The sequence below is a fragment of the Danio rerio genome, chromosome 13 (assembly GCF_049306965.1).
Source record: "Danio rerio strain Tuebingen ecotype United States chromosome 13, GRCz12tu, whole genome shotgun sequence".
NCBI classification, from domain to species: Eukaryota; Metazoa; Chordata; class Actinopteri; order Cypriniformes; family Danionidae; genus Danio; species Danio rerio.
In genome coordinates this window covers 41108038-41123547 of record NC_133188.1, presented here as the reverse complement: position 1 = coordinate 41123547, position 15510 = coordinate 41108038, and the positions used below count along the sequence as shown (strand labels likewise).

General features: G+C 34.9%; 3 protein-coding genes across 5 annotated transcripts; all 3 read left to right on the top strand.

The window, feature by feature from the left end:
- The first annotated feature begins 89 nt into the window (after positions 1-89).
- ifi27.8 (interferon alpha inducible protein 27.8) lies at positions 90-3265 on the top strand. Its single transcript, NM_001256713.1, has 4 exons — positions 90-251; positions 2281-2322; positions 2745-2906; positions 3085-3265. Exons 1-4 carry the CDS (start codon positions 236-238, stop codon positions 3186-3188), a joined length of 324 nt encoding a protein of 107 aa, NP_001243642.1. The 5' UTR covers positions 90-235; the 3' UTR covers positions 3189-3265.
- A 1075-nt stretch (positions 3266-4340) lies between these two features.
- Positions 4341-8375, top strand: ifi27.7 (interferon alpha inducible protein 27.7). 2 transcript variants are annotated; one of them, NM_001172636.1, is made up of 4 exons: positions 4341-4415; positions 6731-6763; positions 7446-7607; positions 7776-8367. In NM_001172636.1, exons 1-4 carry the CDS (start codon positions 4406-4408, stop codon positions 7883-7885), a joined length of 315 nt encoding a protein of 104 aa, NP_001166107.1. In that variant the 5' UTR covers positions 4341-4405; the 3' UTR covers positions 7886-8367. The 2 variants fall into 2 exon arrangements, with proteins under 2 accessions (NP_001166107.1, XP_005157052.1); XM_005156995.6 differs by lacking the exon at positions 4341-4415 and having other exon boundaries at positions 5285-6763; positions 7776-8375.
- A 2596-nt stretch (positions 8376-10971) lies between these two features.
- ifi27.6 (interferon alpha inducible protein 27.6) lies at positions 10972-15169 on the top strand. 2 transcript variants are annotated; one of them, XM_073919596.1, is made up of 4 exons: positions 10972-11094; positions 11579-11614; positions 11862-12033; positions 14763-15169. In XM_073919596.1, exons 1-4 carry the CDS (start codon positions 11085-11087, stop codon positions 14872-14874), a joined length of 330 nt encoding a protein of 109 aa, XP_073775697.1. In that variant the 5' UTR covers positions 10972-11084; the 3' UTR covers positions 14875-15169. The 2 variants fall into 2 exon arrangements, with proteins under 2 accessions (XP_073775697.1, NP_001243574.1); NM_001256645.1 differs by having other exon boundaries at positions 11042-11094; positions 11862-12023.
- Positions 15170-15510: the final 341 nt, after the last annotated feature.

Sequence of the window (15510 nt, the reverse complement as noted above, 5' to 3'; positions counted from 1 at the left end):
AGTAGTACTTCCTGTTGACCCTATGAGCCAGCAAACAACTCGTGACGTGCAATGTCTGTCGGCAGAGGGCGGTGTGCCCTCACTAGTCTGTTCTTCCATAGTTTATAGTACGCTAAAACAGTATGGCAGCCGAGTAGTCTGTCGGCTGTAAAGGAGTATTTGCCAATATCAGCTAACGTTAGAGTGTCAAGAACGGTTTACATTTCATTTCGCACGTTTCTTCGACAGCAAGACGATGCCGACGCTGCCAAGTAAGTGACCGGTTTTCTTTAAGCAGGGTTTCTGCATGTTTTATGACGAACCATTTTAGACTTACTTAGAAAATAAAGGTTTTGTTGAACAACATAATTATCAGTTTCACGGCAGTTTGTGACAGTCACGAAACTAAAAGGGATTGTTCTCTCTCAAAAAGAGAAATGCACCCTTCTTCCCAAGTCTGAAGATATTTTGAAGAAAGTTAAACCTGTTCTGTAATCATCCATTGACATAGTTGGAAAAACAAACACAATGGCAATACATTAGTGTTTAGCTTATTAAAAAAAAAAAAAAAAATATATATATATATATATATATATATATATATATATATATATATATATATATATATATATATATATATATATTTGTGCAGTGGTGGAAAGAGTAGGCTACTGAAAAATCATACTCAAGTAAAAGTACCATTATTTGCCCAAAAATGTAGTGTGAGAAAGTATCTGTTGTAAATACTAAACGTATGGGTAAAAAGTACCGCTTTTAAAAGTACTCAAGAGTGAGTGTTATGCTGTAAAAAGCAAAATATTTGGAAATGAAGGTAAAGGATGACCAGATTTTTAGTAATGGGTTAACTATCTTTTTAATTTACATGTCTGTATAGCCAACCTATAAAAATTTGTGGACCTTTTTGCAGTCATGCGCCTTATTTTCTATTACATTATGAGGTTCAAATACTGCATTTCTGTGACATTTTTAAGCACTAAATTTAGCTTGTTGGATGGTTATCATTATTACACTTTTTGATGCAACAAAATGATTTCCTACATTTTTGTCGAAGTGCTTACCATACTATTTTATGTTTACAAGAAATTATGTTTATTTACAAATGGGCATTACGTTATTGCAGTTTTATACAGTTGAAGTCAGAATTATTAGCCCCCCTTTGGATTTTTTTCCTTTTTAAAATATTTCCCAAATTCTTGTTTGAAAGTCTTATTTGTTATTTCGACTAGAATAAAAAACATTTTAAGGTCAATTATTAGCCCTTTTAAACTAATTTTATTTTCGATAGTCTACAGAAAAAGTTATACAATAACTTGCCTAATTACTCTATCCTGCCTAGGTAGCCTAAATGGCCTAGTTAAGCTTTTAAATCCCACTTTAAGCTGTATAGAAGTGTCTTGAAAAATATCTAGTAAAATATTATTTACTGTCATTATGGCAAAGATAAAATAAATCAGTTATTAGAAATGAGTTATTAAAACTTATGATTAGAAATGTGCTGAAAAAATTTTTCTCCCGGTTAAACCGAAATTGGGCAACAAAAATAAACGGGGGCTCTAATAATTCTGACTTCAACTGTAAATGTAATAATTTTCATTTTAATTGACTTTTTTAACAAAGAAATATGAAAACACTTTTTAAAATGCTATTATCCATCATAAAAAATAGGAATCTGTTAACTTGTTTTAAATTAAAAACTGTAGCCTATAGGCAAGTAACAAACTAGCCAGCTCATTTACTCAGTCAGAATTTGTCCATTGCAATAATAATTAATAGATAAATTTGTCTTAAAACCTTCTTTTATCTGTTATTTTCACAATTTACGATGCCATAACTTTCAAAAATGGGACAAATTAACTAATTTCAGGCCAAATTCTGGACTTTGTCAGTAGGGGGGTGGGTCTCTTGAACCACCCGAACCCCCCCTGGATACAGGCCTGTCTATTTATTCTTATAAATAGAACTGGATTTCTTAATTTACAGTGACCTGTACGGGTTATAACATTTACATCGAAAAACAAACATGACCCTAACATTTTTTTTTTTTTTTTTGCGAGTTTGATTTAAAACATAAATAAATATAATTTTGAATAGGCTCAGCCAAATGACTGACTATTTATTTTCATTATAGATTCTGTTGTACATTTTTGTTCAAATTCAGTACTTTTTTTTATAATTTATTTGAGAGCACAAATTTTTGTAAACTTTTAAGACCCTTAATAACTGTTAAAGCAACAAATGATTTTTTTGACTCTTTGTATGTTCTATCATTTGTATTTGCAGCTTTATCCACCAAAACCATTATTGGAGCTACAGCTGGAGCTGGTAAGTAAATACATCCAGGATATCATCTAGCTCAGTGGTTCTCAAACATTTTTCATCAAGTACCACCTCAGAAAAAAAATTGTCTCTCGAAGTACCACCAAAATGAGTAGTATTAAAATACAGTAGCGCATTAGGCCCAGTAAAGCAGCTACAACTCTGCACAGTTAAAAAATGTGGCAGATTACATCATAAATATAGGCTATATGTCATATATGACATATTATATACATAATTTTTAATAAATTTTGAAATGTGTGTAGCATGTGCATGACATATTTCATTCCTCCGCGTACCACTAGAAGGAAGCCTGTGTACCACTAGTGGTACACGTACCACAGTTTGAGAACCACTGATCTAGCTCACTTCAAAAACTGAAATTCACAGAAATGTTTTGCTCTGTCTGTTTGTAATTGTTGTAAAAGTTGGTGCCGTTGCATTGACCCCGCTGGCCCTCAGTATGGCCGGGTTCACCGCTGCTGGCATCACAGCAGGTTCTACGGCAGCTGGTATGATGTCCACAGCAGCTGTAGCTAATGGAGGTGGTGTGGCTGCTGGAAGTGTAGTCGCTCTCCTCCAGTCAGCAGGTATTTACTACTATACTATTCACAGCAATTAGCTTATAACCAGAGTAAGGCAGTGATAGTACCAGATTAATATACACAAAGAATGATTTTGTATTATAAGAAACATGAACAAACTTTACTGTGCTGTCTTGTACAGTAATGCATTCGGGAATTAAGCTTTTTGTGCTCTTGCTTTCAGGTGCTGCTGGTTTATCCTCCGCAGCAACAGCTGGTGTGGCATCTGTAGGTGGCGCTGCAGGAGGGCTTTTAGGTGGAGCTGTTAATTGGTGGAGAGGAAAATGAATACATGTACTCATTTAGGAGCAGAAGTCTTTTGTGTTCAATAGAAACAATAATAAACTCTTAAAGTTTAAAAACAAGTGGAGGGTGAATGAATTAACCATAACTGTTAACAAATAAATGTACATTGTAAGATAAAGTGTGAATCCGAAGTACAGTAGCCAACATTTGAAGTGAATTAAAACATTTTATCAAAGTCATCCTAAAACTATTACACCACATCCATTCTTGCCTTTGGACAATTTCGAAACCTTTTTTGATCCACTTGAAATGTTGACTACTGTATACTACGCACACTAACTATACCTTTTCTATTATTTTTTGATAGATAGATAGATAGATAGATAGATAGATAGATAGATAGATAGATAGATAGATAGATAGATAGATAGATAGATAGATAGATAGATGGATGGATATCTTTATCAATGTTATATTTATATTTTATAAATTGTATATACTTTATACATTTTATTAATATTTATCAAATGGACAATTAGAGGACCAGTAATTTATTTATTTACTTTTATTTCTATATTTATTTATATATTAAAAATAGATGAGATTATTTGAATTAAAAAACTTAATAGAAAACAGATTAGAAAGTGAAATATTGTGAAGTGTTGATCTATCCTTACAAATTTCTTTAAAATGTCTAAGGATGCGACTAATTTATTGTCATTTTCCCATTACCCAGCAGAACTTTATTTTCTTATTTTTCTGCAATTTACTTAAATATGTATTTTAATTTTATTCTGCAAATCTTACTTCAATTTTTGATTCAAAAATAACAATTAGAATGTTAATATTGTCTAAATAATGAATTTACATGTAACCTACTTCTCTACTTGGGTATACAAAAAAATCTATTATCACATCACATGATGGATATTACTTTTAAGCAGTTTCTTTCTCAGCACAGTCGGCTATATAATCAGTAAATCATCAAAAGTTGCTTTAAGCTTTTCTTTGCTTCCTACTTTTATTCATACAAAATTCTGGATTTAATTAATTTTAAAAGCGTATACATTGAAGAATGAACATCCTAAGATTAAATGCATTTCAAATGAAATTCGGGTTCCTGATCCGCAAAGCGCCAGCTAGTGGAGTAAATGTGCACTTACAGGGAATAATCATTTGACATCAACATGAGTCATCCTCGATTCTCAGGAAACGGCCTGCATGTAAGTTTCGTTTTGTGAGTTCAACTCCTCGAAAGTATGCCGAAAGGTAAGTGCCTGATATTTTTTTACGAGGTTGCTGGAAGTTTCATGAAAACAAAGTTTAAGGAACAATTTGAACGGAGCACTTTAATATTGTCTCTAAAATGCATTTTAATACTGCTTTAAATTGTCATATAAAACACAAAGATCTTCGTTTGTTTTGTTTATTTCATTTTACAAAACTCATCCCTTATTTTGAGTAGTTCTGCTCCTGAACATTTTTTTCCTGTACCTTCATTTTCGTCCTTATTGTTTTGTCAAATTCAGCTGACATAAAACAAACCTTTTTAATGCGAATTATATCTTTAAATTTAAAGAGATATTTATTGAACATTCGGTCATTTACTCATTGTTTGAGTTTATTCTGTTTGACACAATATAAGATATTTTGAAGAATGCTGAAAACCTAAAACTAATATGGAATTCAGTGGTTACTGGTTTCCAACAATTTTCAGTGTACTTTTTCTCTTGTGGTGTTTTGTGTCTTTTGTAAACAAATAAAGAGTGAGTAAATGATGACAGAATTTTCATTTTGGGTGAAACATCCCTTTAAGCTACATTTATGATAAAACCATGAATAAATGATTCCCAATAAAGGTCAACATAATGCAGAATAGCCTAACAACATGTTTTCTATTGACAATATTTGCTAATATTTCTATTAGCATGTGTTCCATTCTTGTTTTAAAAGTCTCTTTGTTCAGTTTTCTAAGACAAAACCTCCATATTCAGTTAGCATAAATGCATCATGATGTGATGAATATATTTATGTTGGAAAATGACATGACATGATGACATTCTTTGATATTTTGCTGTGCATGTAACATAATTACTTTATACATTTTGGACTTTATTCGGATTGTTTATTTTTTTTTAGGACCTAATTTTTGAGAACATTTTAAGACCTTCCAACGCTTTGATATAGGTGTTGAAAACATTTTTTCTACATAATTTCATGAATATCATAAATTCTTCCCCCACACTTTTTCCACATTCATTTTTTCTTCAGGGATTGCAGCAGAATTAACCGCCTGTAATTTAAAATCCTGTAATCAAAAAAAATGTGTTCATGCTTTACTTTAAGACCTTACGTTACCCTGATGACAATCAGGTGACTCGCATAGTGTGTCAGTCACACCTAGGATCGCACCCTTCATTCCTTTTTTTCCCAGATCAGGCAGTGCAAGTTCTCATGCTGTGAGGTGTTTGTTACACAAGTAGTTTACTGTATGTTTCTGTCTGTTTCCATAAATAATTGTAACTATTTGTTAACCTTGTTTTATTAGCCACAGAAGTGCTATATTTTAATGATACAATCAAAAGGACATTTTCAACGTATAATAATTAATTATTCATATTCATTCATTTTTATATAGCACTTTTATGGACACTCAAAGCACTTTACACATCGGGGGATTCTCCTCATCCACCACAAGTGTGCAGCATCCACTTGGATGACACGAGGGCAGCCATATTTGCCCAGCCCGCACAAAACACACCAGCTGATTGGTGGATATGAGATTTATGATTGAATTATGCCAATATAATAAGGGGAGGGTTAAGAGGCCATGAATGACACAGACCAGCGAGCAAATTTGGCTAGGATTCCAGGGTTAAACCCCTTCTCTTTTTCGAAAGACATCCTGGGATTTTTAACGACCACAGAGTCAGGACCTCATCCGAAAGACTGCTCACTGAGCAGTATAGTGTCCCATTCGCTTTACTGGGGCATTAGGACCCACACAGACTGCAGGTTGAGCACTACCTGCAGACCTCACTAACACCACTTTCAGCAGCAACCTAGCTTTCCCATGTGGTCTTTCATCCAGGTACTGACCTGGCGCAGCCCTGCATAACTTCAGTGGTTGACCATGTGAGTTGCAGAGAGCTAGCTGCCAACATTACATACATACTCTTAGGTAATGTTGTAACAACTTAAACTGTGAAGCAGAAATTTAGGTTAGTATAGAAAGTGTAACACTCGTTTGCTACATTATGCAATTCAGAAGGTTTTGTTATCTTTTTTTTATTGTTTATCAAATGGATGATCTCACAGTGACTTGTTTATTACAATAATTCAATCTGTGTGTTAATGTGTGGTTTGAGGTACTTATTTCCCTCCTTAACTGTTGAATATAATAGCATGGACTCGTGTAAGATGCATATAATTTTGTTCCATGTTTATTCAATAACTGTACACCAAAAATGTAAATATTTAAAAAATAAAATGCAAATACTTGCACCTTTCCCTGACAAAATAATATCAAAGATGTATTTTATGTCTTTGTAATTTGTTTCTCAATATGTTATGTTTATTTGCAGTATCTACCATTATTGGGATTGCAGCTGGAGCTGGTAAGTAACCAGATCATCTAGCTCAGTTAGACCAGGGTTACCACAGAGAAAATGTCTGTTAATTCAGTCATTTAAATCAAACTGTCTAACTGTAAAACCAAACCGTGAAATAAAATGTTTATTTCACTCAAATATTTTTAAAAAAAGTTATTTATTAGCAATAACCTACATGAACTAGATTATATTGCCATTGCTAAGTGAAGTTTGACAAACAAATTTCGAGAGAAACACGTGATCTGAGTGATCGCGGCTGGTCTCATCTGTAATCATTAAACCAATCAGATTATTATAACTTACTATAAATAGCCCGTTTAGCCTTACTTCCTTATCTTAGTTTTTTGAAGAATCAGATCTATATTATTCAGTGGAACTCCCCTACAGTAAATCAGTTTTCCACAGGCATTCATAAACCTTACTAAATTAGTTTAGAACTGCATACTGTATTTAGAACAGTCAGTGTTACGACTTTTGATCATTTGCCTGTGTATCCTTGAAGCGGTTTTATAGAAATAAAGTAACTTAACTTTATTGAAGTGCTTTATTTTTAGTAAGCAATCATAGTACAAAATCAAATTCAATTATACTAACTCAAATGTTTGAAGTAACATGAACTTTTCTGATATTATAGTGTATGTGTCGATCTATAATTATTATTTATCTTTTTTTTTTCCATATTAAACAGCTGGTGCCGTTGCTTTGACCCCGCTGGCGCTCGGCATGGTCGGGTTTTCTGTTGCTGGCATCACAGCGGGTTCTATGGCAGCTGGTATGATGTCCACAGCGGCCATCGCTAATGGTGGTGGTGTGGCTGCTGGAAGTGTAGTCGCTCTCCTCCAGTCAGCAGGTAATTACTGTCAATTTATTAATTCCTTTTTTTATATAGGCTACTTGGTTAATGCACATGAATTGTTTATGTATTTTAACATTTATTATTTTATAACTTCACTGTGCTGGGTTGACCTGCTATGCATTCAGATAATGGTGCCATCAGGCTTTTTGTTTTTATTTTCAGGTGCTGCTGGTTTGTCCTCAGCAGCAACAGCTGGTGTGGCATCTGTAGGTGGTGCTGCAGGGGGGCTATTAGGTGGAGCTGTTCATTTGTTGAAGAGGTTGAAGAAATGAGAAATGCACTCAAGCCTACAGCGTTTCTGCTCTTAAATGCTCACAGTCCACAGACAGTTCAACACAATCTCACAGCTATTTGTAACTAAATTGATTTGTGGCTAATTGTCTGATGAATGTTGTATGATCTTATTTCTACATGGTCTCCTCATCTCCCTCAATAACTGTTTGGTTTTTGGGTGGGGTTTGTGGACACACCTCCTTGTTAAAAATCAGACGTTTTGAATGAAATTTTATAAATTCAAACTAATTTGCCTTTTCTAGAAGTTTATTATGTTTCCTCATGAGAACTATGTATGGAAGCATATCAGTAGGTATGCAGTCAATTCATTTTGAAAATGTAAATGCAAAACAACAATGCAGTATGTAAAAGTGCAATGTTCTATTTTAATTTGCATTGCGCATGATGCGCAATGGCGGGCGAGCAACTCAATGTAGCGTGATTTACATTTAATATTTAATAAAATTCTGAAGAAAAAACGAAGAAAAATGTTGTTTTCCTACTGTATTGAATAATCAGTGGCAGAAAAAGTACTGAAAAATCATACTTAAGTTAAAGTATCATTACTTGACTGATAATGTAGTGCAAAAAGAGTAAAAATATCTGTTGTAAATAGTACTCAAGTATGAGTAAAGTAAACCTTTCAAAAGTACTCGAGTAGTGAGTATAAAGCTGATTTATTTACAAGTAATTTGTGGATGTGTGTACACGTAACATTCTGTAGTGCATTTAGTTATTGCCCAGCAGGCACACAACATCAGAAGGCGTTAGATTTAGGCTGTGATGTCAGGTGACCAAAATTCAGTGTCTAACCAGCGTCTAAGGACAATGTTATTTTGATGTCCAATAATGACGTTAATATTTGGTTAATTTTAGGTTGTGTTAGAAAGTGGCCAAAATCCAACGTCGAGCCAACATCTTAAACCACAGGTGTCAAACCCAGTTCCTGGAGGGCCGAAGCTCTGCACAGTTTAGTTCCAACCCTGATTAAAAACACCTGATCAAACTATTTGAGTACTTCACGCTTGTTTGAAACCTACAGGTAAGTGTGTTGAAGCAGCGTTGGAACTTAACTGTGCAGGGCTGCGGCCCTCCAGGAACTGGCTTTGACACCTGTGTGACTTAAATCAACATCATATTTACGTTAAATACTGACATCTATTCATCAGGTATGTCAACCAAAATCCAATATCTCATAGATGTCATGGTGGTAATATCCACATGATGTCAAGCTGTAACATTATTAGAGGTTGATTTTAGGTTTACCATTGGACAATGACATCACCCTGACGTTGAGTTCTGACATCAACCCAATTTTGATTTCCAAACAAAATGTAACGTCACCACGATGATGGAGAACAACTTCAATCTGACACCATGTTGACGTCTTATGCCTGCTGGGTGTTTAAATCCATTTCAGTCACCATCCAGTAAACATTCTTCATCTTTTCATCAGTGACATGCATCTAAACAGTCTCTGGGTCAATGATTGTAAAGATTTTGGACATCTTATTGGGACACTTAATGCTTTCAAACAGTTTGCTGCAATTATACTCATAGACGAGAAAATAAAGTAGTGACTGCAAGTTGAAGGCCAGTAGTGGAGTATAGTACAAATACAACACTAAAAATGTACTCCAGGGAAAGTAAAAGTAATCATTTATAAAACTACTTAGTAAATTACAATTCCTGAGAAAAACTACTTAACTATTTTAGACTTGTAAATAAGAATGGTCTCCAATAGTATCTAGATAAAGATTTGGATTTGCAAGCTGAGACTGCATTTCTCTGACTTGCAATATCAGACATAATGAACTTATTGAAGCTAGTGATGTCACTGTGGGGTTAGATGTGCACTTTAAAAGCATTGCATGCAGCTCACCTTGCAACTGCACCAATTCTGCATCCAGATCTAAAGCCTGTCTATTTTAGTAATCATAATACAATGTGGGAAAATGAAAAAAATTAAGATGCTGTCGTAAATATTTAATTATAAGAAATATAAAAATATTTCTCAATGTATTGTTAGAACATTTAGACTCAAATAGAGGTTTTTGCGTCAAACTCTTCATATAGGCCCACAAGTCACATTAGGTTCAGTTATTATTGTTCATGGTACTACTAAAAATGTATTAATAACCCAGTTTTGAGTGCATTGAGCTCTCATTTCCAACATTGATGAGTTTCCAATAAATGGCTCAAATATAATTTAGGCCAGGGTGACACGGTGGCTCAGAGGTTAGCATTACAGCAAGAAGGTCACTGGTTCGGGCCCCAGCTGGGTCAATTGGCATTTTTGTGTGGAGTTTGCTTGTTCTCCTCGTGTGGGCGTGGGTTTCCAGGTGCTCCGGTTTCCCCCACAGTCCAAGGACATACGGTATAGGTGAATTGAATCAACTAAATTGGCCATAGTGTATGTATGTGAATGAGTGTGTATGGACCTTTCCAGGCACTGGGTTGCAGCTGGAAGGGCATCCGCTGCGTAAAACATGCTGGATAAGTAGGCAGTTCATTCCGCTGTGGCGACCCCTGATGAAAAAAGGGACTAAGCCGAAGGAAATTTTAGTGAATGAATAATTTAGGCCTAATTAATTGAACAACCTGTATATACTGAGATTCTTTTTTGCTTAAAATGCCGCAATAGGTGCCATGTTCCCACATTTAAATTTTGGGGAAAAAGCTTTATTTATAGATTACAAATATTAGCATTTTATTAAAATCCATACTTAATAAATCCAGAAAAACGTATCATTTTCAAGTGGTCTTGTAAAATTTTCCCTATGTTGTGCACAGCCTTTAGCGCGCGTGGAAGGAATTTATTATATGTAGGCTGCAGCCTAGTCTATTATTTTATTTTTTATTCCATCTACACGTAGGCTACATTCCTCAGCTCTTCACATATGTTGTCATTTTTTTCAGACTGCGATGTCAAGGTCTTAGGTGACTATTCAAAACATTGTGTCTAATGTACGCACGGTCAGAAACTATAGCAATATCACGAAATGCCATGTTACATTTCTTAAGGGTCCTCCCTATGCACACTATAAAAATATGAATGCACACGTGCTTTCCAGGAAGCAGTTTCAATTTCATTACGTCAATGTTGTGCAGTGTGCAACTGCAGTAAAAGATTAAAACGGAGCAACTACTTGTTCATTAATTGGCGTTCTCTCTCTGTGGAAAAAGACCTGCTGAGTCATGAAGCCCGGTGGGTACACGTTTGCTTTTTTATTAATGTGGATTATTCAGTGTTATAGCCTATGTCATTTCAATCACAAAATGGTATGTGTGTATTTATTTAGATAGGTTAGTGTGTATGTAAAATGTAAAAAAAAAATTTTTTTACAGAGGTTAAAGAATTATGATTTTTTTATATAAAAATATAAATGTCTTAATATTATTTAAGAATACTCATATTTTAACTACTTTTACTGATAAAGTTTTATTTAACATTTGTCCTAATAATTATCTAAATTAATTTAAGCAAAATGCAGTTTAGATTACGAAATGATTCTTCACACTATTTGTTGAACTTTTCACTAAAATATTCTTTATGGAGCCAAAACTGTTGTGAGAATCCCTTTTTATTCTTCCTGGCATCTTAATTTTTAATAGCACTTACAGAGACAAAAATCAAACAGATTTTTTAAACAAACTTTAGATTTAATGAGTTTTATTTATTTATTTTTCAGGACTGTTCACTGTGCTTGGGGTTGCTGCTGGAGCAGGTAAACCGAGTGTGTTTTCATTCCAAATGTCTGCTACTATTTTCATTTAGGATAAATAGCATCTAAATAGGCTTGCTGCATATAAAATACTATTTTGTACATATAGAATATATCATATTTGCAGAAAATGTGTTATTGTAGTGCAAATAGCCACATAGATCAAGCCGTTACAGCAGGTGTAGATGTTCTGAGGATTGTTTCTTCAGATGAAAGCATGTATTTGATTGTTTTTTTTTTTGTCCTCTAGTTGGTACAGCTGTGTTAGCTCCGGTGGCGCTGACCATGGCTGGGTTCACCTCTGCTGGTATAGCAGCAGGTTCACTGGGCGCCAGCATGATGTCTTCAGCAGCCATTGCTAATGGAGGCGGTGTGGCAGCAGGAAGCTTGGTCGCCCTCCTTCAGTCAGCAGGTAAATACAGGTCAATGCCTTAATAATAAAAACTATTATGATTATTTTAGCATTACATATTACAGCATGTCACAATAGTTTGAAGGAAATTTGGCCTATTCCTCCTGACAGAATTAGTGTAACGAAACAGATTTGTAGGCTGTCTTGCTCGCACAAGCTTTTTCAACTCTGCCCACAAATATTCTATAAGGCTGTGATCAGGGCTTTGTGATGGCCACTCCAAAACATTCACTCTGTTGTCCTTAAAGAACATTTTAACTAATTTGGTAGTATGCCTACGGTCAACTTTTTGTATTGTTGTTTGTCAGTTTCTTCCTTATTCTCAAATATACAAATATAGCATCAATTACACATTGCAAAAACAAAAAACAAAAAAAAAACAATGGAATAGGAAAAAAGCATAAGAGAGAAAATCATAAGAATTGAAAAATTTGATCATGTCTGGATGTCAGGCAGAAGGCAGAATACATTGCACTTAGGGGAGGTCATTAAAGAGAGAGCCCCTATTAGGCATTAAAAATGTCATATTTTGGTTTTGGGGGTCTCCAACAACAGGCTGATATGCATGCAAGGTCAAAAAACCCTTTCATTGTCTTATAATAAGCATTTATTTGTACCTAATTATCCCAACGACTCCCATATGATTTGTTCAGTGATTCATTTGTTCCCAAACTCCTCCTTTGCGTGATGCTATTCTGTGGTGATTGGTCCGATGACCAGTCTGTTGTTATTGGTTGACTGCGTTCAGCGTGAGCCCGAGAGAAACGCCATGGTCATGAAGTAGCACAGAGTATATGTGTGAGCCCAATGCGGGAGTGCATTAAAGCAATGCAGTTAAACACCAGCATATACTGTATTCCTACCCCTAACCCTAAGTAATAACAACGAGACACATTCAGTATTAATCAACACAAAATTTAACTACTTTGAAAATTGAATGTGCTGCGAGTGTATGTAGAAACAGCTGATGGTGGCCATAACAATGACAAACAGCAGAAGATAGCGAGCACAAAATGCATTTAAATCGGCAAAGAAAGAAGCAGGCATCACGTTTTCAGTGTAGTTTTGGATGCAATATAAATGACCAGAAGTCAGAAGTTCACAGGTAGCGTTTGCGAACTGGAAATATAAACTCTACTTTTCCATAGTGAAAGGTAAGAATGTTTATGTATCCTGCAACTTATGTCCAGGAAAAATATCTCTCTGCGTTGGTGACAAGTAGTTCTAATCTAATATTCATATGCCGCCATAAAATTAGTGGCTACTATGGTAGCTACGCAGTTGATTACGTGAGCTCTGCTACCAAAGGAGGAGACGTCAAAGCAAATAAAACTTGATTTTTCTCCACCACAAGCAGGCCGGGATTTAGAATTCAGAGGCCCCTGGGCACAATGTCTTGTAGGCCCCCTACCTAGTCGCACCCCTAAAGTTGAATTAAAAAATAAGATTGATATAATATTTTTAAATAAAATTAATCTATAATGTATTGCCCGCATTTTTTAAATAAATGATATACAGTACATATATTTTTTATCCCACAAAGAACTTATTTTTAAAGCATTTAAAGCACACTTTGATAAATAAAAAAATACTAATACAACTAGTGAAAATAGTGGATTTTAATTTACTTGTTCAAGTTCAATGAAGCGGTACTGAAAGTTTATATTTAAGGGTATTTTTATGGGTTGCAACTGACATCTGCAGGAAAGTGGCTCTCCAGGAACAAGGCTGGCCACCCCTGGTCTAGAGGGTCGAATCGAGATCACAATCTTTTTTTCAATTAATTGTGCAGCACTAAGCTAAAGTTCCATGCAGATCTTGACAGTATTGCACACGTGTGTGGCATGTCACGGATCGTGACCACTCCAGTCAATGACCGTGTTTACACCAACTATAAACATTGGACTCAAGATAGATTAGATTATATTCAATATACATGAAGTTTAGGATGTTTTTTAAATGACTAAACATATTTTATTTTATCTTCTATTTAAAAAAAAAACTTTAACTATAGGACAGCAAAATAGGACATAACAAGAAACATTATTCATTTAGTTCAGCGACAATAACCTTGTGGTAAAGTGTGCTGACATATAGCACTGAGGTGAGTTTAATTTCCTGCTTGGCATCAAAAAATCATGAAAATGAGTAAGCAAATACGTCATACTGCCATATCACATCATTTCCTGACTCCTGTGGCTTCATTTCTGAAACGGTGTGTGTTGGCACCGGACACAGGACAGAACGCAACCTCGTCGAGCTCCTCTGCACACAAATCCACTGTAAATCTGGGATTACTTCACAGCCTGCAACAGTCAAAAACCACATCAAAACATAAGGCTTTGGATGACACTAGTTCCACACACAGGAGTGACAAAAGTGACAAGTTTGAAGACAAAAACCTGATGAATGTTTTGAAATGGAACCCCTGAACAGTGTCTTTAGATGTGGTACCCATTTAAGAGTAAATGTTTTATTAGCTGAATAATTTACTTTGTCTGTTGAATTATTAGACTTCATTATTATCTGTACTTGCATGCTCCACTTTATATGATGGGTGCATCCCTACACTGGGTGTCCATTATTAATGTAATGGCCTGGTATCAATTATTCCAGGACATATAAAAGTACTATACCAATCATGCTGTTTATCATTTGTGATCTCAGCCCCAATTCCATTTCCAAATTCTTCCAGAGCGTTTTACAGAATTTTTTTTTTCTGGTGTTTCTGCTGATCAGGTGCTGCTGGACTGTCTGCAGGAGCGACCGCTGCAGTGGCATCAGTGGGTGGTGCAGTGGGTGCTGCGTTTGGCGGAGCAGCAGATTTTTTCTCTCGTCCACCTCCAAATAACGATGATACGACTGAAAGGCTCATATCAAAATATATGGCCATAATGTTAACCCTAATAATTGGTCTATTAATGGTCGCAATAATCATTGTTAAAGAAAACTGATGATGGTGGATGTTTGAGAACACTTTGCATTTGTGCACATGTTAATTTTATACACTTGCAATTGTGAGATTTCAATAAATGCACATATAGAGTACAATTTAAAATTGAGTAAATATATTTAATGACATGCACGATTGCAGAGTGTTGTTGCTTAAGAAAACAAGAAAGTATAATTAAAAGATATTAAAAGTGTGTTCACTGCTGTGTGTGTGTGCACTTGGATGGTTAAATGTAGAGCACAAATTCCAAGTATGGGTCAACATACCTGGCCATGTTACAACGATTCTTCCCTTTCTTTTCATTACAGTTTTTTAGTTCACTACTGCAGTCTGTTGCTAGCCTTCATTAACAAGGTTTGGTAAATACTTTATATATATATATATATATTTACATATATATTCACCAGCTACTTTATCAGGTACACTGTACTAGCACCAGGTTGGACCGTTGATAAAAGGCCGAATGGATCTATGCTTTCATCTTGTTGACTCCAAATTTTATTCATTTATTTATTTATTTTATTTTATTGTTTT

Bases quoted from the DNA above. Each gene is read 5' to 3' on its own strand.
- ifi27.8 (NM_001256713.1), top strand. The intron at 2,323-2,744 runs GTAAGTAAATAC...TTGTTGTAAAAG, and splicing joins TGGAGCTACAGCTGGAGCTG to TTGGTGCCGTTGCATTGACC. The intron at 2,907-3,084 runs GTATTTACTACT...TCTTGCTTTCAG, and splicing joins CGCTCTCCTCCAGTCAGCAG to GTGCTGCTGGTTTATCCTCC.
- ifi27.7 (XM_005156995.6), top strand. From the start codon at position 6,712: ATGTTATGTTTATTTGCAGTATCTACCATTATTGGGATTGCAGCTGGA. The intron at 6,764-7,445 runs GTAAGTAACCAG...CATATTAAACAG, and splicing joins TGGGATTGCAGCTGGAGCTG to CTGGTGCCGTTGCTTTGACC. The intron at 7,608-7,775 runs GTAATTACTGTC...TTTTATTTTCAG, and splicing joins CGCTCTCCTCCAGTCAGCAG to GTGCTGCTGGTTTGTCCTCA.
- ifi27.6 (NM_001256645.1), top strand. The intron at 11,615-11,861 runs GTAAACCGAGTG...TTTGTCCTCTAG, and splicing joins TGGGGTTGCTGCTGGAGCAG to TTGGTACAGCTGTGTTAGCT. The intron at 12,024-14,762 runs GTAAATACAGGT...TCTGCTGATCAG, and splicing joins CGCCCTCCTTCAGTCAGCAG to GTGCTGCTGGACTGTCTGCA.